The sequence below is a fragment of the Sitophilus oryzae genome, unplaced genomic scaffold, assembly GCF_002938485.1.
Source record: "Sitophilus oryzae breed Bouriz unplaced genomic scaffold, Soryzae_2.0 scaffold_1167_pilon_pilon, whole genome shotgun sequence".
Taxonomy (NCBI): domain Eukaryota; kingdom Metazoa; phylum Arthropoda; class Insecta; order Coleoptera; family Curculionidae; genus Sitophilus; species Sitophilus oryzae.
In genome coordinates this window covers 588,441-611,764 of record NW_022145801.1, presented here as the reverse complement: position 1 = coordinate 611,764, position 23,324 = coordinate 588,441, and the positions used below count along the sequence as shown (strand labels likewise).

The window sequence follows — 23,324 nt, the reverse complement described above, 5'->3', positions numbered from 1 at the left end:
AAAATAGGGAATTATTTCCAATGACTTCAATTAGCTTAATAGAGATCTAGTGACAGTTGATATAGACATAATGGCAAGAGTTTTCAATTGTTTTGTGGTGTGAGGTGTTGTGAAGTGAATTCAACAATAAAAATATTAAAATAATGTTTACTAGAAGGTAATTTATTATTATTTTATTTTTTAATTTGTGCTAGATATACTATTTTTTAACTTAATTAGCATGCGTTCTGGAAGACTCGATAAAAGTTTTGAAAGTAGTAATATTCAAGTGAATAACTTAGAGAAGTTGATATGTATTAACCAAATACCTTCAAATATTTACCTCAAGAATGATGAGATAAACCTACAGCAGTTGGAGCAGCAATTAAAGGTATTTTGAAATAGAATTAGCTTCATCGTAAATTTTAGTTTTTTCAGTTATTAATTTTTTATACTTTTTGACAAAATTTGTGATATTACACATAAAAAATGTGATATTATGTCTAGAATTCTTTAAGATATATACTTCCAAAGTTATATTTACAATTATGCAGATTTTGTGGGGAAAATGGGGAAACACCAGAACACCTTATCACTGAGTGCGCCGAGACGACGACCAATCGTGCCATGAACCTTGGTACGTCTGATGTCGAGAATGGAGAGCTGGCCTCTGTGGAGCCGTCTCAGATACTGGCTTTTGTTAAAGCCCTGAGACTGTATGATGATTTATAACTCGTTATAACTCAAGAAAGGGGAACACACAATAGATCTATAAGGTCGCGGTGATTAACTCCCCTCCTAAACATTCTACATTCTATATTTACAATTACAGATTTCCATATGAAATGAAACTTTAATTGTAAAATAGTTTTTAATATATCATTTATCATACTGAACAAAAATTCATTCTGACAATTTGTTGAATTGTGATTTAATTTTAGTTTTGATTTGTAATGAAACAATATCTATTTATAATAAATAGGTATATTTCAATTAACATTTTTTTTTTACAATTTTAACAATTATTTTTATATTTAGGTGCTAACTAGGTCATTTATTTGGCAGAAATTCATGGAAATATTTCTTCAATATAAACCTGCTGAAGACTATCTCGTTACCCTTAAAAGTTCATAAATGTGTTGTAGATGTAATAGTTTATTTCTTTTAATATTTTAGTGATATCTTTTCAGAGAACAAAAAATCAACAAAGTATACAAAAAATCTAACGTTTTTAATTTAAGGTATTGTAATAATTTTTAAAAACAATTTGTTGTTAAATTAAAATTATTGAATTACTAATATCGCTATTAAAAAGTAGGGGTTGATGGTAGAAGGTATTATTGTATGTATTTTTAATGCCAAATAATAAAAAAATAAAAATATATTTTTTCCAAAAAATAAAAATACATTTTTTCCAAAAAATAAAAAAATTGGGGTGGGTCACCCTTGTCACACCGGTTGTCACAGCGGTATAAAAAATAAATAACAATCTATTATCAGACCTACTGAATACACAATAAAGTTTTATCAAAATCGGTCAAGTGGTTTCGGAGAAGTATAGTAACAAAAAATTAAAAAAAAAACTATTAAAAAATACGGGATTGATGGTAGAAGGGTGAAAATATAGGGTGGTATGTATTTTTTTACGCCAAATCGTAAAAAAATAGAAATAAAAAATCTTGTCCAAAAAAAAATAAAAATTGGGGTGGGCCACCCTTATTACTTAGAGGTATAAAAATAGATAACAACCTATTCTCAGACCTACTGAATATACATATCAAATGTCATCAAAATGGGGGTTAATCACCGCAACCTTACAGATCTATTGTGTGTCCCCCTTTCTTGAGTTATAACTGGATCGTACAGTCTCAGATCTTTGACGAAAGCCAGTATCTGAGACGGCTTCACAGACGCTAGTTCTCTATATATATATATATATATATATATATATATATATATATATATATATATATATATATATATATATATATATATATATATATATATATATATATATATATATATATATATATATATATATATATATATATATATATATATATATATGTATGTATAGGTATATCTCCGATATCAGTCGTACTGTGACAAAACTTTCAAGATTTTGTCCATTATCATGGTAGTGTGGCCTTTATATAATTTTTATAATTAAAATAATTTATTGAGCGGTAGGCAGAACTTGGATTAATGAGAGCACCGTCTTTTCCGAGCGTAAATATAGTTTATCGTTTATATATAAAAAAACAAAATATAGCCAGCTAATAATAGAAATTAAGGCATCGCACTTTTATGGTAAGGGTTCTTTCTGAATTAAGTTACTATAAACTATATTGCCACTTACCTTATTACGTCAACATCCGTCAGCATTTCATCAACAACAAGAACCTGTCGAAGACTTCATTGATCCCCTTGTAGATCTGCCGCTTCGGTCTTGGACTTATTCTTTAGACTAAACCACTCGACCGGTTATCACAGTGTTCTTTTAGATAGTTTAATATTTTAGAGAAAAGTTGAGATTCAAAAATAAAATGCCGATTTTTCACAACACCTAACTATATTTAATATAAAGAAAATAAATAAATAAAAAATAAAGAAAAGATTTAACAAGACATTTATAATTAACGAAATATAAACAAAAGGAAAGAAATTTAATCAAAAATAATTAAAGAATGATATTAAAATTCAGAAGTGATAAAGTTAAAAATACAAAATATTCTTCTTATTAGTCTAATCTAAATTATCTAAAATTAGCATTCAATTCAAATCTCTCTTAGAATTTTCGTTGCTAGAAAATTAATATGTCAAAAAAATATTAACTGAACAATTGGATTTAAATTAGAATTTAATAAAAAGAACAATTGTAAAATAATCATTTGTGTGATGATATCTAACTTTTACTAAAGCCTTTAGAACAAACAGAAAGTCTTAAATCGTTAATAAAAAAATATTAAAGAAAATCTAAAACAACAAATTAAAAATCTTTATACATGAAATGTTTAAAATTTCCTAACTTGAGAATTGAATATTTAAGAAAATCTTTATATCGAAAACTTACTAAAATTATTAAAAAAAAAACACTGGATAATATAAGATCTACACGGAGAAAATTCGACCGTCTAATTTAAAAGTCAGTAGGTACCGAACTGATCCAAGAATCTATTTTCCTAAACCTCGAAATATTTAAAATGAGCGGGTAAAAAGAATAGGGAACCACCAAAAGCCGAGCCATTCTCAAATCCTCTCCGGGTTCGCTTCTCAGGAACCGTCTGATTGGTCTGAGAAAACCTCAACTACCCTGTCGTTCCCGGTCTAGTTCACCCTACTTGTCACAGATGTCGTTACTATGACCATTTCTACATTATTTCCAAATTATTACTAATATCCGTGTAAATATTATAATTACCGTAAACACAATTACACATGATTAAATCTAACCCTAACTAAAGTATATTTTAAGGTCTGTCCTTAAAAAAACCAAACAAATCACATTTATAATTTGATTTCATTAGATTTCGCTGTTTTATCTTATATGTTTATTTATTTCACATAATTTTGGATATTTTGGATAAAAAAGGAGGACAGTCCTTAATTTTCAGAATATCATTACGTGAACTTTACTTTAATATTTAAATTAACAATTATACTTGTTTTTATCCAAAATCTGTTTGTATTGGCCCGTGGGAGGTCTATCGTGAGAAGAGTGTCGTTTTAGAGTTTTATTGCTTTGTAGGGGTTTTGCTTATATAATCCCGAAGTTAAAATTTAGGGTTTTACAGCTTTAATGATTGATGCTAGTCGTTTCTAGCTGTTTCAAATCAAGTATTATATTAATTTATGGACGTGGGATTTTAAACCTAACAGAAAAATATTTAGTTTTTCCCAGAGAAACGGGTCCTTCATTCTAAACAGTTTTTACGATCTTCTGAAAAAATACCAATTTAAGGGCGGAAACACATGACAAAGTTTTAACAAGCTTGGTTTGTTGTCTGCTCCAAAATATTCCATTACAGTACCAAAGTAGTTTATGGCGCGAATGGTTGTCGTCTCGGCGCACTCAGTGATGAGGCGTATTTTCATGTTATATTTATTTAAACTTATTTTGTCAAATGTTCAAACTACTCCAGAATTTATACATAATATTTAAGTAGATGCTTATAAAAAATATATTATATTATATACAGGATAGCGCACCTCATTCGCCTCTGTTGATTATACGGGAACGAAAAGATGTAGAAACAAAATATTTTATGTGTATATGTGGGAAGGCAATGTGCATAATTTAAAATTATTTTGAAATGTACAGGGTGTGTCAGAACTAAGATCCATACCAAAGTTATATTTTGTCTTATGGAACACCCAGTATTTTATTTTATTTTTGGATTCTTGGACATAAAATAAGACATTTATTATAAGGATTTAATAAGTCTAAAAGTTTTGGTTTTTGAGATATTTAAAGATATTTAATAAACTGTATTAAAAAATTTGATTGCTTCCTTTAGTGTATGCAAGCAGGGTATCAAAAATTGCTGGTCTATTTTAAATATTTATTTTATATAAAACTTAGTTATTTCAAATGTAACACTATCTATTTTTTTAAATAAATCGAAGCAGATTCAAATGCTCTTTCAAACTATATTTGGGTTTCCTATACCTATCTGGCTCAGATTTTGAATACAAAGCTATTTTTAGATAAAACTGTAATCAAGAGGGCTGTAATGGCAATATTCTAGTGACACTTATAGTAGCTATTTTCAAAATCGACATTAATTTATGGACTTTATTTAAATTTATAACAGGTTATTTTTAATATATTTACCTACAATAATGTTAATAAGTATGTATTTATTATTTTATCCAGAAAATTAAGCAGTATCTGCTGGCGGAAGAAATGGATATATTACTAGTGATTTTACTTTATGAGATTTCCATATAGGAATTTTCTTCAGGAGCGTTCTTTTGAGAAACTACTTTTCCTATTTCGCAGAGCTGATTGGGAAGAAACATACCTATTAGGAAGAAACCTGTCGTTGGAAGTGAAGAAAATGAATTTGCCTTAATTGGTTCTTTTATAAAAAATCCAATACATCTACAAGTCATCGTAATATAAATCAGAGAACTACTTCTTTATTCTTGATAAAATAATAAATACTTACTTATTAAACTATTGTAGGTAAATTAAATAAAAGTAAATTGTTATAAATTTAAATAAAGTCCATAAACTAATGTCGATTTTTAAAATAGCTAATAACTGTCACTAACAAATTGCCATGGCGACGGCTGGTGTCGCCATGGCAATTTGTTGATCTTGGTTACTATTTTATCGAAAAATTGCTTTTTATTCAAAATCTGAGCTAGATAAGTATAGGAAACCCTAATATAGTTTGAAAGAGCATTTGAATCTGCTTCGATTTATTTAAAAAAATACAGGGTGTTGCATTTGAAATAACGAAGTTTTTATATAAAGTAAATTCTTAAAATAGATCAGCAATTTTTTGTACCCCTGTATAAATTTAAGGAAGCAATAACATTTTTCAGAAAAGTTTACTTCTCTACCTTCAAACTCAGCAGAAGAATTAATTCTGAAAAGTAATGCACAGGGTGTTAATAATCTATTAAATATATCGAAAACCAAAGCATTTAAACATATTAAACCCTTATAATAAATGCCTCATTTTATGTTTAAGAATTCAAAAATGAAATAAAATACCGGGTGTGTGTTCCATAAGAAAAAATATAACTTTGGTACGGATCTTAATTCTGACACAACCTGTACATTTGAAAATAATTTTAAATTATGCACATTGCCTCTTTACATATACCCATAAAATATTTTGTTTCTACATCATTTCGTTTTCGTATAATCAACCGAGACGAATGAGGTGCGCCACCCTGCATAATTATTTTTCAAAAATCCCGAAATAATCGGCTAACATTTGATTAATATTTTAGGCTCCAGAAATCAGGAAGTATCAGAAGTTACTTCCTTCACCACAACCACAATCAAGGGCTTTTTCAACATATGCGCGAGATCCTTCATCAATTACACCTAAAACCTATTCGTTAAACGTTAATACCACTCCTCCAACTACATCTAGAACGTATTCCTTATTTACTCGAACTGCTCCATCAACTTCAACTAAAAGTTACCCAGCAAATGTTCAAACTACTCCATCAAGAACAGCGACAAACTATTCATCAAATGCCCAATCAACTTCTTCAAGTGTATTCAAGGCTTCTTCATCGAATACTCCATCTACGTCATCACGTACAGCTACTCCATCCACTTCGTCACGTACAGCTAATGAATCTAAGGCAGCTAGGATAGTTCGAAGGTTTGGGGTAAGTTATATAAGCGTTAATAGTACCGTATGATCAGAGCTGAAAGCTCATAGAAAACTTCAGTCTTTTTGAAGTGAAACTTCTTCACGCGTGCTGGGAGTAAAAATTCAAGGCCGTAACAGACTGTCGAAACTTGGAATGTATTTTGTATTTTGACAACGTTTCCTGCATTATGAAACTCCATCATCAATGGCGAATCGCCCGATTTAAGGTTGATTCTCATTATACCTTCCATATCAGCTCCCTTCCGTTTCTCTTCCGTTTACTTGAAATATTATATCATGTAAATGAATAGGACAATGCACACTATCCGTTCCGTTTCCCTTCCGTTCCATATCCTTTCCTTCCATACATTTTTTTGGCGGACGGACTGAAGCGTATCGGAAACAAGTTCTTACATTTGTACCAGCTCTGTTAACATTTTGCTGATATTTATTTATTCTTTCACCTCTTAATTCTATTACCTTTTATTCTATTACCTTCTATTACCTTTTTCAAAAGATACAAATTTTTAAAATACAACTTTCGTAATGATATAAATTGTACAATAAAAAGTATGGAACTGATACGGAACGGAAGCTTACGTATAGCGTCAATAGAGAACAACGGCATACGGTCGAATCGGCCTACAAACACGTAAACGTTTACGTACGCATGCGCATTTCCTATATTTTCTATTTTTTATACACGTAAAAGATTCTTTACGTCTACGTATACGTGCCAGGAGCGGCCGACTCGACCGTATGCCGTTGTTCTCTAATATAATAAAAAATACAAAACGGATATGGAATGGAAACGGAAGGTAGAGTGAGAATCAACCTTTAATGGGTCTTTGGAGCGTCGTAACTCGGGCTCTATGTCAGCTAGGGGGCTGAAACTCGGAACGTAGATGGAGCTCAAAGAGTCCTATTTTTTCATGATATTTTGACGACGTTGTAGAAGAATGTAGAATGAGTAAGAGGGAGTTAATCACTGCGACCTTAAAGATCTATTGTGTGTGTGTGTGTGTGTGCCCCCCTTCCTTGAGTCATCACACAGTCTATAACCCATCATACCCCATACGGCAGTATGGATATCGTAAAGGCATATCGACCATCGACGCAATCAATCAAGTAGTCACCATTGCAAGAAGTGTAAAGGAAGGGAATTGGAAAAATAAAGGATATTGTGCATTAGTAACTTTAGATGTCAAAAATGCTTTCAATACTGCAAGATGGGGAGAAATTATACAAGCCTTGAATAGAAAAGATTTCCCAGAATATTTGAAAAATATGGTGAATAGCTATCTTACAGAGAGAAAAATATTCTATCTAACGTCTGAAGGAACAAAAACGTATGACATAACAATGGGAGTTCCCCAAGGATCGGTCCTAGGACCCCTCCTATGGAACATATTTTATGACGAGCTTATGGAACTGGAAATGGCTGAAAACACAGATATAGTGGGATTTGCAGATGATATTGCTGTTGTGGCAACGGCAAGTAAAACAGAACAACTGGAGATTGAAGTTAACGATAGTTTAGATAGAATACACCGTTGGCTGAAGATGAAAAATTTGCAACTGGCTGTCCATAAAACAGAGGCTGTACTGATAACGGATAAGCGATCTTTTACGTATCCAAAGATTGTGTTGGATGGGACGGAAATCAAATGGTCCAAAAGCCTCAGGTATCTGGGAGTGCAAATTGATAAAAAGCTGAATTTCAAAGAACACATACATGCAGTAGTGGTAAAGGCTCAGACAACAGTGGCTAAATTAGCAAGAGTAATGCCAAACATCGGAGGTCCAAGGCAGGAGAAAAGGATACTTTTAAATGAAGTGGTCCACGCCAGTATTTTGTACGCCGCTCCAATATGGGCAAAGGCACTGGAGGTTAAAAAAGAAAAACAGAAACTTCTATCAGTTCAGCGACGGAGCGCCTTGAGAGTTGTTTCTGCCTACAGAACTGTAGCGGAGCAAGCGGTATTCGTAATCGCAGGTATACCACCAATAGACCTGGTAGTAAAGGAAAGGGCTTATATATATGATCAGAAAACTACAGGAAGAACAGATAAGGCTGAGATCAAAAATGAAGCGAAGGAGATATTATATCAACTGTGGCAAAGAAGATGGGACGAGGCGTACGATGGAAAATGGACACATATGTTAATCCCGAATATAAGAAGATGGAGTGAACGAAAACACGGACAGGTAGACTATTATCTTTCCCAGATACTTAGCGGTCACGGAGCTTTCGAACATTATTTATATCGTTTAAAAAAGAGCTAGTGCGGCCTGTAAATATTGCAGCAGTGCCATCGACGATGTCAGTCACACCATTTTTGAATGCTCGGCCTGGGAACCAGGTAGATTAAAGATCAAAGGGATTTTTAAGGTACCCTTTAAAAAAGAAAACTTAGTACCATCTATTGTGGAGGACGAAGATATATGGGAGGCTTTCGTGGCGTTTATATCAAAAATTCTACGACAGGAGGAGCTGGATCAACGGAGGGTTGAAGAATGACCAAAGTCTAACGTAGAGAGGGGCATCTGTGCCGAAGTAATGCGTGAGCAGTTCCAGCGCAGTTTGTCTACCAAATAGGGTGGAATTTTTTTAGTCGGTAGGAATCCGGCACACCTCGGTCGCCAGAACAACAGACCAGGCGTCTAAGAAGATTTTTTACCATCCTCAGAAAAAAAAACCCATCATACCCCTGTTGTAGAGGGAACAGGGTATTTCCCATCCTCCTCTGACAACAGTTCTTCCTCCGAGGGTATACACCCTTCCACGGTTGGAGTTTGGCCCTCCGTGCCGCCTTTCACAGTCGAGGAGCTTGCCACCGGCTAAGGAACCCGTGAGGTGGAGGCTGGAGGATCTGTCTCCATTTTCTCCACCTCTTTAACTTGGTCTCTGGATTTGAGGTCAATTCCTATTGTGAGAACCTGACCATTACCCTCCTCTCTCGAGTTGATGACTCACCAACTCGATGTCCTTACAATGAAGTTCTGGCCCTGGATAAGGCTCAGCAGGTGGTGTCTTTCCCCTTGCTCATCGGCAGAAAAACCGTGATGGCCGCCCCTTTAGGGATGTTTTCTCCCTTCACTGCAACCAGTTCCGGCCCCTGCCAATTTCTAAGCTTAGGTGCGATTTCCGCCAACCAATTCGCCGATTCTTGAGATACACAATCTATAAGGATCATGTCCACCCGAAAAAGTGTATCCCCGCAAAACGCAGCTGACCCACATTTTGTAGATCGTTGTGTTGCGATCCGATCGCCACTACGTCGTCCAGTAGTGGCGATCGCCTCTTCTAGAGACGTTTGCTGGTCTATGGTCAGAGCAACCTCTGGGAAATCCTTTTGATAACGTTTCTTGCACGATGAAACTCTATCATCAATGATGAAAAAATCGTTCGATTTAAATGAAATTTGGTATGTCGATAGATTGGACCAAGGCCAACTTGGCCTTGTATGACACGTGCCACTGTGACAGTTAGTTTTGACGTAAGAAACGTCAAAAGTTGATGTCGTCCGGTCGCGACCAAATTTGGTGCACACTCTCCCACCCTGCAAAGTTGGATATGACGTTTCGTTTACATCTTCATCAGGGTCGGACAAGACTCGGCAGACGGATAGGCGGACAGAAGTTTCACTTCAAATATGCGCACACAATTTATATTTTTATTTGTCTTCTTTTAAATATATAAAATTAAAAAAAAAGAATGGCTTTAACATACTGCGTCTATCATCATTTCTATCGATGTGGTAGTGAATGATTAATAACTTTTATTACGATATTGTTTTTAGTTATTATTTTGTCTAGGAAACAGAGGCGGAGAAGACCTTTATTTTAACAGGAACAGTTGAAAGAGTAATAAAATGGGGCAAAATTTTTCAAAATCATTTTTGTTATTTTGAAGTGATCGGTAAGTCTTTTTTCCAAAAGATATAGAGGTAGAGGTACTTAGATATCTTTTATTCTCTTTTTTCTGGATTTAAGCTGCTGTAATATCGTTGACGCCAGGTAAATTTCTTTTGGAGAAGACTATGTTGTTAAGAGACAGAAAAGGACCAATTTTACAAGTTAGTTATTTTTCTACTGCTACCCACATCAACATAGAAGATTTTCATTTAGGACAATTTTTGAGGTAAGACCAATTGAATTTTATGGATTTTTATTATTATTATGTACCGGGTGCGTCTTAAAAGTGGCTCACCTCCTATAACTTTTTTATTTTTTCGTATAAAAAAGGCACTCGCAAAAAGGGATTTGGTATCTTAGAATATGACATAAATTAGGATTGATTGACGTACTCAATTTTTTTCGGCCACTTTCTGTCTCACCGGAAATGACTACAACTTTTGATTTTTAAATGGCACTCTCGGTATTTTTTTTTGCTTTATTCGATAGAAAATTACACTGTGAATAGAAAGAAAAAAATTATATGTCAACTTTTGACATTTTCGCTTAAAACAAAATGGTATTTTAAATTTCAATCTAGAGTGCCATGGCTGTTTTAAAAACACTATTTTTTTCCAAGGAGCCTTGGAAAAATAGATTTGATCGTCTAATGTTTTTATTGTCTTGTCCTGGCCAGTTAAAAAATGCCCAAATCGTATTTTTAATCATATCTCAATTTTTGAAATGGAACGAGGGTGGCTCATTAGCATATTTGGAAAAAACATTTTTTTATGAATGCTTTGCTTCCACACACTTTTATGTATTTTGTGGTAGTTCGAGTGAAATTGTCGTCTTGAATCGCATGTTGCGCAATTTCAAATAAACCATATTCAAAAATGTCAAAAGTTGACATATGATATATCATTTTAATCAGAGTGGCATTTTCTATCGAATAAAGTAACAAAATACCGAGGCTGCCATACAAGAGTTGTAGCCATTTCCGGTAGACCAGGAAGTGACCGAAAACAATTGAATACGTCAATCAATCCTAATTTATGTTATATTCTAACATACCAAATTTCGATTTTTTATCTGAAGATATAAAAAAGTTGTAGGGGGTTAGCCACTTTTGAGACGCATCCAGTATACAGGATGTTCCAATATTCCTGGACATAGAACTACTAATTGGAATCAAAATACCAGCCAAAAATGCTTGCAAATTCAAATTTCTGACTTTATTAAACTAATAATATTGGACTTTTGGTAAAAGATCTGTCTGATAACATCCAATCCAAAAATTTGAATATCTGTTCACTCAGTATTTTACTAAAGCATTATCATGTTAACCTCCAATATCTCAAAACTTCAATTTGGCTCTTAGTTATCTTTAAATAAGCTCAGTCCAGATAAAATTTAAATCATTTATTTGTTCTTATAGAGTTATGGGAAGAATGACCGGAGCAAACATTATGGCTGCCCATACAATAAGAGCGGCTAGCACACCGGAAATAGAGTCACTGCCGCGGATGTGCTACATTTGTGACCACGCTGTCAATTCATTCTGTGGTGAAGTTTTGCCCTTAGTTTAATTTTTAATTATCAGATTTGTTGTGTGTGTGTGTGATTTTTAAATAACTGTTTTGCTAATTGTCAAGTTGTTGTTCTTGAGAAATGGTGTTTGAATGAAATTGTGTTAACTAACAATAATGTGTAATAAAATTCTTATTTTAACATTACAGTTATTGGAATTTTATATTTACAGTTATTGGAAGTATACACGGGAGTACAAAGTATTTCCAAATATATGCTGATAATAAATGTAAATAATTTTTGATCTAAAATAATAAATTTTTATTTAATTGAATTTCATATTTTATTTTACTTATAAATATGCAGTGGCGGCTCTAGGTGTTGGCGACCGCATATTCTATTTTTAATTTTTTATATTGTTTTAAGTTTATTGTTACTGTATTAAAGTTAGGTGTAAAATCAATATTATATTTCAAAACATCTTATAATTATATCTCTTCATAATGCCTGTTTCGCTAACCATCATTTGTTAATGATGCTGACATGGCGCAACCAGTGTAAGAATAAAACGGTTTGGTGCATTGTGATGAACGTGTTTTATTTTGCTTATATAGGCTTGGTGCATTCTCTGCCGGTGCTGCGACCATCGGAGAGTATCGTAAACAACTGGGTATATACAAATTCACGGGTTCAAATAGTGAGTATACGAAAAAGCTAGAGGGGTCATAATTGGGGCTATTTCGGCTATAACGAAATTGTTTTACGCAGGTACATAATTATAATTTTTAATCACTAGTTAATTAAACATAGTATATCATTAATATTGCACATTATATTTAATCCTCTCATAGTATAAGCCTATTTAATTCTTTGATTATGTAATGGGCCCTTTATTTACTCATGTTTCGTAGAATTGCTTGAATCCATTTTGCTTTTGATGCTGCGTTCGGAATTTTTAAAATAAACTGAAATGTACCAAGCCTACACCTATATTTTAACATCTAAAAAATGTAATAATTAAATTTTTGCAGCAATGAATGGGGAATAGGTAATTATACGATAAATATAAGGAATATTTACGTTCTTTATTTATTATTTATATACCTTTACTCAAAAGAAAATAATCTGTATTTGTAAGAACACAGACATAAGGTATACCTGTTATAATGTCGTCAATAATGCTATTTTATAACGACGAGACATGAAAAAAATTATAATTATCATAATTATATTTACAAATTAAATATCATAAAAAAATATTTTTATTATCTGATTTAAAATTTTAAATTAAAAAAAGCTTATAATTTTCGCATAATTCTCTTTAGAGTAAAGTTAGTTAACGAAACAGATTTTAAAAAATATACAATTTGGTGCATTTCTAGCAGAGATAAATACTGCATATTATCTAGTTTTATTATGAAGCGATCTTCAATGAACAAATTGTTATAACAGACACAAAATGCACGCGCAGCGTGTATCTGTTAATCCCTTTATAATAGTTTACTTTGTTTAGATAAAGATTCAAGGGTATTTTACAATAAAGTTATAAAAAAGTAACATTTTATTAGTTTATTAGGCATAATTTGACGGAGATATTTATTTTTAGATATTATTACAAAATTATTTCTGTTAATTGTGATTTAAAAAGACGACAAAAACAAAAACATAAAAAAACATGTACCGTTTGATTGAAAGAATTGGGAAGATACGCAACCTAATGGGTAAATTCGTGACAAGACTGATTTTTTCTCCTTACATCTCAAGTGCTGTACGGTGGAGCCTCTACTCGTTCTGCGGCAACGCATAAAACACTCATTTTCTCTAACTCGGCTAGCGAAGGCATATTGAAGACGGTGTGGAACTGAAAGCGACAGTGTTGTCATATTAAAATGTGTAATATCTGTAATACGTTTGACGAAAATATCTTTGGATGAAAAATCCGCGTTTATGTTTGAAAATCTATTCGTGTTAAACATAGAATAAACAACAAAAATAAAAATTATTTTATAGGTACTGTACTCGAAAAAAGTCGTTTAGATCGCTTGGAAATGACGACTATTGACATTTACCATAATATTTTACATTTGAAATAACAGCGATCTTTATTTCTAAGCCAACGCTGACGCCGTTCTTTGTTTAATCATATGATATTAAATTGTTTAATGTCTCGGTAGTATTCTTTATCCGCTGCGCTGTAAACGACCATCAGCGCGCAGAGCTAAACTAAATCTCGGACAGGTTGACTAGCGGCGAAAGTATTGCCAGCTACATCTCGGACAGATTTGGTGCCACGAAATCGGCCATAAGATTGCGCATCATCTTATTTCTTCAATCAACGTTATTAGCCTTTAGTTCTTGATTAGCAATGTGACAAATAACTTTGCAAGTTCAAGACCGACAAGGTCAACTATATTACCTTCCCTGGTCAAAATTTCTGACTGTTCGTTTCATTGGAAACTCTGATGAACCTACAAGTTTAAATTCCGTATGATCGAATAAAAACGGCGTCAGTGATGGCCATGAAATGACGATCGATGACATTTCCCATATAATTTTGCATATAAAATGAGCGATATAAAGTGATCTTCATTTCATAGCTATCGCTGACGCCGTTTTTATTCGATCATACGGTATATACATAATTATTTCTATTCATTGTCAAGTATTATTAATTTTGGTTTGTTCTATCTGTGTTTACAAGCATACATAGATACACAATGGTTCTATTTAACATGCACGATTACGTTTCATTTTGTTGTCAAAATTTTTATTTCACAATCAAATGAAATAATTTTAACTATAAAAATAGATAGGTATGTAATTCAAAAACAATTATCACGAGTATGATTATTTAGATATCCTGAAATTACAAGTATGTAGGTAGGTGCATAACATCTTCATTGTATACATATTTTACATAAAGATAAATTTAAAGAGGTACATAATTAAATACAAAAAAATTATATGTCACTAAATCTTAAAATACGTTAATTAGTAGTAATGGTACAAAACAGAATTTTATTAAATAATGATTTTTGAATAATGGGATAGAATGTAGAATAAGTAAGAGAGGGGTTAATCACCGCGACCTTAAAGATCTATTGTGTCTCCCTTTCTTGAATTATAGTTCATCAGTCTATAACTCATTATACATGGGGATCTCATGTTGTAGGGAGGACAGGGTATTTCTCATCCTTCTCTGACAACAGATGTTCTTCCTCCGAGGAGTGGACATCTACCTCCTACGAGGATATATACCCTTCCACGGTTGGGGTTTGGCCCTCCGTGTCCTTGACAGTCTGGGAACTTGTATCCGGTTGAGGTACCCAAGAGGTGAAAGCTGGAGGTTCTGTCTCAATTTTTTCCACCTCTTTAACTTGGTCTCTCCTTAGACCTGATACCGGCATTGTCCAGAATCTATAATAGAGGATATATCTCTCTTTCTATATTGCCACCATGGATTTGAAGTCAATTCCTATTGTGAAGATGTGACCGTGGCCCTTCTTCTTCGAGTTGATGACTTAACAATTCGATGTTCTTACATTGGATGTCTGGCAAAGCTGGTGATACGTCCATGCTTGCCTCCCGGTGTTGGACGGCTTTCAATCTTGGCTTTTTCTCTCCTTACCGAAGCAAAAGAGGTGAGTGATTCTTGCTCTCTCTCTTGCCCTTTGGTGGAGACGCACTAGGCTGTTTCTTGGGTCTTTTATTCTCCCCTAGAGGTGGAAATTATAGTTCCTTGGGAGAAACTAGTTTCTTAGTTCTAGTTACTAGAGGAATAGTTCCTTGAACTAGGTCTTTAGTTCGCAATAGCTTCCAACTAACATTGACATCTCCGTTGCTTGCTAATGGATTTAGTTGTCAGTCAGAACTATTCACAGTATGATCTGTATAATTTTTATAAAGTGCGAAATATAACGAGACGTGTAAAAAAAAAGAAACTCAAATTAGAGTTTAAAAAACTATATCACAAAATTTTCCGAAAAATTGCATTTTTCCTCACTTTCAAAAATTCAGAATATTTCCTCACACCAAAAATTCAGAATATTTACTTTGTTTTATAAGATATTTCTTAATTTTATGGACCTAAAGTGAAACATTCCTATAAAATATTCAAGGAACAAATTACAAATCAAAAACAGTATCCACGACAATTTTCTGTGGTAATTACGCCGGCTGTAGCAATAGACATGGCCGAATCCATCGTCGTCACCTTGTAATATATACACACCTTTACTCTCTCCTATTTCGTGGAGTGTTTTCGCTTCTACTTCCTCTGGAGCAATAATTCCTAAGTGGAGCAGTCGGAGGTATCTCCGTATTCCTGCTCCCTACTGAGATCTACTTTCAGCGGGTCGTCTAGCTCGGACTTGGATTTAGGTTTTTGGTGACGTTATCTCCTCTTGGTCCGGGCGGTTAAGCCAAGACCCTACACCCTCCATCCGTAATACATGATCACAGACACTAGTGGGTGCCTGGTATGACGGAGAGGGTAGCACCATAGTCTTGACGCTATTCCCTGGCCACGATACTACAGCCAAAGTTGCGCCGAAGTAATATATGCGTAAGCAGTTCCAGCGCAGTCTGTTAAGCAAATAGGGTGGAAGTTTTTCTAGTCGGTAGGAATCCGGCACACCTCGGTCGCTAGAACAATGAGGAAAATGCATGTTTTTAAATAATGGTTTTAAAAAATAGTTCATATAATTACAAATTGAACAAAAAAAAATTGTTGATATCGGTTAAGAAATGCCTCTAATATAAAACAATTAAATATTGTTAATTTAAATGGTCGGGCAAACGCTCTCTACCGCGCCTTGCCGCTGCGACGTCACCCGCCGTTCTTCTGGTTGAGTGGAGCCAGACGCGTGTTTATTTTACACAGTTTGCTTTTAAACGCTGTTAAATCCGAGTCAAAATTTTAGTTATTTGTGTTAATTAATACATGATTAGTAATTAGTGATATTTATAAATAGTAATGGATGAGCGAAAACAGAAAAAAATGGTCCAAGGCCATGAGAAGAGATGGAAAGAAAAACGTTAAATTATCCGCTATTTTTACGATTTATTGTTAATTGTGAAGATCATTTTGATGTAAATTCATATATTTATGTATATTGTCTTACATAGGTATATGAAATTTGAATGTACAGGGTATTCATTATATTTTGACACCCGCATACAGCCTTAACTGCAAGTTTTAGAAGAAAACATTAAATAAAAAAGTTGCATGGTTTTTTATATACTCTCTTTTAAAATTAATTCTAGTTATACAGGGTGTCTCAAAAAAGGTGGTCCAGGAAATTGTAGGTATTTTTCGCTTTTCAACTGTCAATATTTCGTAAACATTTGAAGATAGGTATAGGATATTATACATGAAATATATCTAGAATATCTAGAAATTTTCGAAGAATCCAAAAATATATAGGGGGTTTCACTTAAAAAAGTAACTTAATTTTGGCGTTTGCTTATGGGACACCTTGTATAATATTTTCATTACTGATAAACAATAATTTTCCTATAATTTCGTAAAAAAACAATCTTTAAAAATAACAAGGGTAAGGGTGTGTCAATATATAAAAAAAACTTTCTTTTTCACGCTATGCTCTGGAGTTATTTTTCCACGTACTAAACAAATATTTTTGTCTCTTTTCACTTCTACATAACCTACAGCATTATCTCCATACGTCTCCCTACCTGATCTGAAAAATAAGTTTATAACATTAATATTTATAACTATATAAAAGTTCGTAACAGTAGGTACCTACTTATACTTAAATATGCCTCTGTACTACAAAGAATAAATGTTACATACCTCTCTGTTTTTTTCCTCGTAATTCAGCACCAATAAATTGGGAATTTGTATTTATTAAGCAGCCAACATAAAAGCATCGACTTTTGGCAAGTTATCTGATTGTGCTTTTACAAACCCGGAATCTGCCATTACTTAAAAAATTCTTAGAACACACAACACATACAAATAATAATAACTGCACAAAAAAGCATAAAAAGCTCCTTCAATCAACGCTAAAAGCAACAAAAATGTCTTAGTACGCCACCTAAATACGTACATAAACGGAACACGTCTGGCTGCTGCTGACCATCGCGCGTCGACGAGAACGGCGGGTGACGTCAGACCAATAGAATATCGTTTCAATTCGCAAGGCGTCGTTTGCGTTATCCATAGTATTTTAATGGCCCGTTTTATAAAATTGTGGTACTGCTTTCAAGAAAAAAGTTTTTTTTTGCATTTACACATATTTATTCTAATAAATTGAACAGTTTCTGGCGAAAAATAAAATATATGCATCCTCCTCATTAACAGATCAGGCGTCTATGAAGATTTTTTTACCATCCCCACAAAAAAAGACCGAGCCAAAATGCTAGAGGTGATTCCCTCTAGCACTTGACTAGGAGCTTTCCCACCAAAGATAAGATCTCCCATAATCATATTTTTATTATTGCCGACTGAGTCACGATAGGGACAGTACAGGCAGAAGAATTTAGAATGTAGAATGAGCTGAAGGGGGGTTAATCACAGGGGGGTAAAGATCTATTGTATCCCCCTTTCTTTCGTTATAATTCATGATCATACTCTCTTATAAGTCATTATATATGGAGATTTTCCGGTTGTCGGGGAGACAGGGTATTTCCCATCCTCCTAAAGGAAGATAGGCAGAAGAAACTCCTGTGTGTGTGTGTGTGTGTGTGCTGAATAAATAGTAACGTCGATTACGACGTACAAGTAAAAACTGTATGCCTACTTTTTATGAGGAGGAGCCCATACAAGAGGTTTTAGTGCAATGCAGTGGATTTATGTTTTTATCTTAATTTATTTTCTGATGATTTATAATTATTAACTAAACAATTTTTAATAAATCGTTATATTTATATGAAAGTCATTCTATGATAACAAGGGACAAATCTTCAACAATTTGTAACACTACCAGGCACTTCTGCGAGGAAAATGGGGAAACACCAGAACACCTCATCGGTGAGTGCGCCGAGACGACAACCATTCATGCCGTACCAATGTTTATGGCATGAATGATATCGGAGATGGAGAACTAACCTCTGTAAAACCGTCTCAGATACTGGCTTTTATAAAAACTCTGGGACTGTAAAATGAGTATATCTCAAGAAAGGACACAATAGATCTATAAGGTCGTGGTGATTAACACCGAAATATAACCAGTGTTGTCTAAAGTAAATGTTATAAAATTTAGAATATGGTAAATCCACTGAGTTCACAAAGTCCAGAATACCAGTTACAGTTTTAAACTGCTTCTGGTTGTCACCAAGAATGTTATTGTTGCGTTCTGTTGTTATATACATAATCTCTTAATATCCTGTATATACTTAATTACATTTATGTTTTCAAAAATTTTAATTGATAGGGTTCGAGAGGATTTTGATTATTTCCTAATTATGTTATAAATTTAATCATTTTTTTTATTATACAAGATATTTCTTACTGATAAAATATTTTACATAAATGAAACTTATCGCCATTGATAAGGAATATAAATTGCCAGTCATACCTACTATAGATCCCTGCTATCTCAGATTTTAAATAATTCCTTATATTTTTTTATTTACGTCAATATCTACCTGCCATAAAAGTTACGATGTAAAATAAAAGTTACTTAATACACTTAGTAAAACTAAAACTAATATAATTTTAATTAAGCTTAAATTATCTAATTAACTAAATATAGCCTAAACATCAGGTGCCAATATAACTAATATAACAAATATTTTATTATGAGAAAAATGTATAAAAAATGAGTTTAATTACAAACATCTACATTTATTTATATTTCATTAAAAATGCCTTTCGCATTTTTCGTTTAGAGGCAATACATTTGGCATTGCTAAAATCTACCGTGCGTCCTCTATGTCTCTTGAGTGTTGAGAAATCTTAGATTAGCCAAAATATCCCTTTTATAAATAATTTTCATGTCCTCAGATTCGACCATTTAAAGGTCTAGATTCTAGACGCTTTCACCAATAAAATATTTCTCATATTCATATGGTATTTCGTATACAGGGTGGGCTACTGAAAACTTACAATGGCTATAATTCTTAAACCAAAAAAGATATCAAAAAAATAAAAAATACCGTTTCTATAATATCGAGGGGGAATACATATGACGTATTTTTTGAACCACCCCGACCTACCCCTTAGGCGGCACCCCTACTCACTTGAAAATCTTAAATGGCAACACCCCATTTGTGGCGCCTTTTTGGAAAGCCCATGAAAAATGCTAAACGATGATCATAAAGTTTTTAGGGTGAAATTGAAAAACTACCCCTTACACGAAAAATTAGGTGGACATTAATGAAAAAAGTGATTTTTTCAGCATAAGTTACAAATTGAGACCCAGCTTAATGAGGCAAATGAGGTATTTTCCAAACCACCCCGACCCACCCCTAGGTGCCACCCACTCACTTCTAATCTCAAGATAGCGATACCCCGCTTGTGACACTTCTTTGGAAAGCTAATTGAAATTGCTAAACGATGGTCATACAGATTTCAACTTCTGTCTTCTTTCAACAATTACTGGTAAGTAGTGATAAGAAATGTAGGTTTGACAATTTGAGTGAAATTTAAAATGATAATTTATTTTAACAATTGCTCAAAATGAGAGTTCAAAGAGCTCAAAATTTTGTTCCATACAAAAATACAAACGATTTTCAAATTCTTCTCTCACTTTTTGGAAAGTCTCTCTCGGAATATTTCGACAAGCTTCAGTTATCCTCTACCGCAATTCTTGCAACGAACCTGGTTTTGTCTTGTAGACTATGGATTTAGTGTAACCCCACAAGAAAAAGTCTAAAGGAGTGAGATCAGGTGACCTTGGCGGCCACTCGATTGGACCCCTTCTGCCAATCCATTGCCTTGGATATTATCTATCCAACCACCGCCTTGTGACAATAGAATAATGCGGAGGGGCTCCATCTTGCTGAAAGTGTATGAGGTCTTCATTAAGAGTTAAATTTCCTTCCAAATCTCTTTGATTTTCAACCTCATTTACAATGGCTGGCTCTCTCAAATTGTTCAGCATTTCCACATAAGCATCACCAGAGTTAGGGCCCCCCCTAAAGTCTTTGAAATGTGTAAAATATTAGGTTTTTGGGTTAAAAATGGCGCCCTAAAAAGCATATTCTACATTGCTTTTCATTTTGGGCCCCCCCCTAAAATAAATTCCTGTATCCGCCCCTGCCAGTCAAATTTCCGTCGATGAAAAATGGACCTATAATTTTATTGCCTAGTATTCCGCACCAAACACTGAGCTTTTGGGGATGTTGTGTGTGTCCTTCAACAACAATATGCGGATTCTCATCGCTCCAGTATCTGCAGTTCTGCTTATTCACAATTCCGTTTAAAAAAAATGAGCACTAAAACAAATATTTTTAGTAAGTGAAGGTTCCCTTCGAATTTCCTCCGTCATTAGTTCATAGAACTGAATCCTTCTATCTGGATCGTCGTCGCCAAGTTCCTGCAGAATCTTCATTTTGTAGGGATGGAATTTGTGCATTTTCAATACTCTCCTGACAGATGTTCGAAGTATACCTGTGATTGATGCCAACTGGCGTGTTCATGCTTCTGGATTGACCGATACCTGACCAATAACTTCCATCTGCATTTCTTCATTCAGTACCCTGGGCCCTGTCCCTGTTTTATTTTTACCGACCCAGTTTCTTGAAACTTTAAAATCAAATCTCTAACATAAACGTGACTTACGTTTTTGTCCGGATTTCTCTCATTGAAAGCATGTGCCGTTCTCAAATAACACATACCTTCAGCACCATAAAGAAAAACTATTTGAATTCTTTCTTTCACAGTATAAACCATTTTTCTTTCAAATAAGCGAATAAAATAAACGTTTAAAATACCACCAAATTTGCAAACGATTGAAAATCGATAGAAGACAAAACGCAAAGTGCAAAAAAAAGAGTGCAAAAACGCAAAGATATGCCGGTTTAAGATTCCTGTTTGTTGAAAGTAAAAAAATAGATGATAAGGAAGAATTTGCGTTATCGCAAAATTAGGCTGTAAAAACATCTTTGTGTTGCCTTTTATATTATCTACATTTAAAAATGGCATTGATGAGATTAGAAGTGAGGGGATGGTACCTAGGAGTGGGTCGGGGTGGTTTAAAAAATGCCTCATTTGCCTCATTTAGCTGGGTCCCAAATTGTAACTTATGCTGAAAAAATTACTTTTTTCATTAATGTCCACCTAATTTTTCGTGTAAGGGGTAGTTTTTCAATTTCACCCTAAAAACGTTATGATCGTCGTTTAGAATTTTTCATGGGCTTTCCAAAAAGGCGCCACAAGTGGGGTATTGCCATTTAAGATTTTCAAGTGAGTAGGGGTGCCGCCTAAGGGGTAGGTCGGGGTGGTTCAAAAAATAAGTCATATGTATTCCGCTTCGATATCATGGAAACGGTATTTTTTATTTTTTTAATATCTTTTTTGGTTTAAAAATTATAGCCATTGTAAGTTTTCAGTGGCCCACCCTGTATAGTCCGGCAGTAGTGCGTCTGGCATCTGTAGCTCCTAGAATATAAAACTTGGGAGTTTTGTTTAAGTGCAAACCTAAAGTATGTAGTATAAGATGTATTTCAGGAAAATATTTTAACTTCTATAGGATGTCTCAAAAAAGTGTGAGTGGATCGGGATGATTTTTTTAAATGGAATACCCTGTATGTTATTGCGTTTTTAGCTTTTCAGATTACTTTACATAATCCTAAGATATGAGTAAATATATTTCTATAGTTTCAGAGATATGTATTAATAATTAAAAAAATATATTTTTTTCAGCTTTTCTTAAAAAATTATTAAAAATACAAAAACAGTCCTGAAATGAAAACTATATTAGGTAATTACTTTAGATGGTCTGTAGATACTTTGCTATAAATATGGTAATCGTAAATCATATAGTATGTCCCAAAAAAAACTTTCTAAAATATGTATAAAATAATTTTTCATTGTTTTTTTTTTTAATTGAACACCCTGTATATTATTCTTTCAATAGGAGAGAATTAAAAAATAAACATTTTTTTGTATTTAGAGTATTTCAAAATTTTTAACGGTTTCGCAGATATTCGAGGTTTTATATTTCATATGGCATTCTCCTCAGTAAGTTTTATTTCAGCCACCCAATGATTTTTCTCTCGTATTTTACCCTTGAAAGAGCCATATGAAATCATACTGCGTGTATCTGCGAAACCATTAAAAATTTTGAAATACTTTAAATACAAAAAATTTTCATTTTTTAGCTCTCCATCTAAAAAAATAATATACTGGGTATTCCATTAAAAAAAAACGAAGAAAAATTATTTTATATTCTAGAAGGTTTGCCGTAGAATTTTGAATACCCTGTATGATTTAAAATTACGATATTTATAGCAATGTAAGTAAGGACAGTTCTAGTATTTGAAATATTTTTTTAAGGAAGGTTGAAAATATACAGGGTGGTCCGAACTGTATTCCGGAAACTTTGGCAACATATTTTACTGATAAAAATAAGTAAAAAAGTTCATGTAAATGTATGTCCTAAAATGCTTAGT

At 33.4% G+C, this 23,324-nt stretch overlaps 1 protein-coding gene across 1 annotated transcript; it reads left to right on the top strand.

Annotated features, from left to right (window-relative positions):
* Positions 1-64: 64 nt before the first annotated feature.
* Positions 65-11,950, top strand: LOC115888263 (mucin-2-like). The gene is made up of 6 exons (XM_030907933.1): positions 65-157; positions 220-370; positions 5,947-6,336; positions 10,140-10,242; positions 10,317-10,464; positions 11,656-11,950. The coding sequence occupies exons 1-6, from the start codon at positions 144-146 to the stop codon at positions 11,804-11,806; spliced, it is 957 nt and encodes a 318-aa protein (XP_030763793.1). The 5' UTR covers positions 65-143; the 3' UTR covers positions 11,807-11,950.
* The last annotated feature ends 11,374 nt before the right edge of the window (positions 11,951-23,324 follow it).

Bases quoted from the DNA above. Each gene is read 5' to 3' on its own strand.
- LOC115888263 (XM_030907933.1), top strand. The intron at 371-5,946 runs GTATTTTGAAAT...TTAATATTTTAG, and splicing joins AGTTGGAGCAGCAATTAAAG to GCTCCAGAAATCAGGAAGTA. The intron at 10,465-11,655 runs GTAAGACCAATT...TTGTTCTTATAG, and splicing joins CATTTAGGACAATTTTTGAG to AGTTATGGGAAGAATGACCG.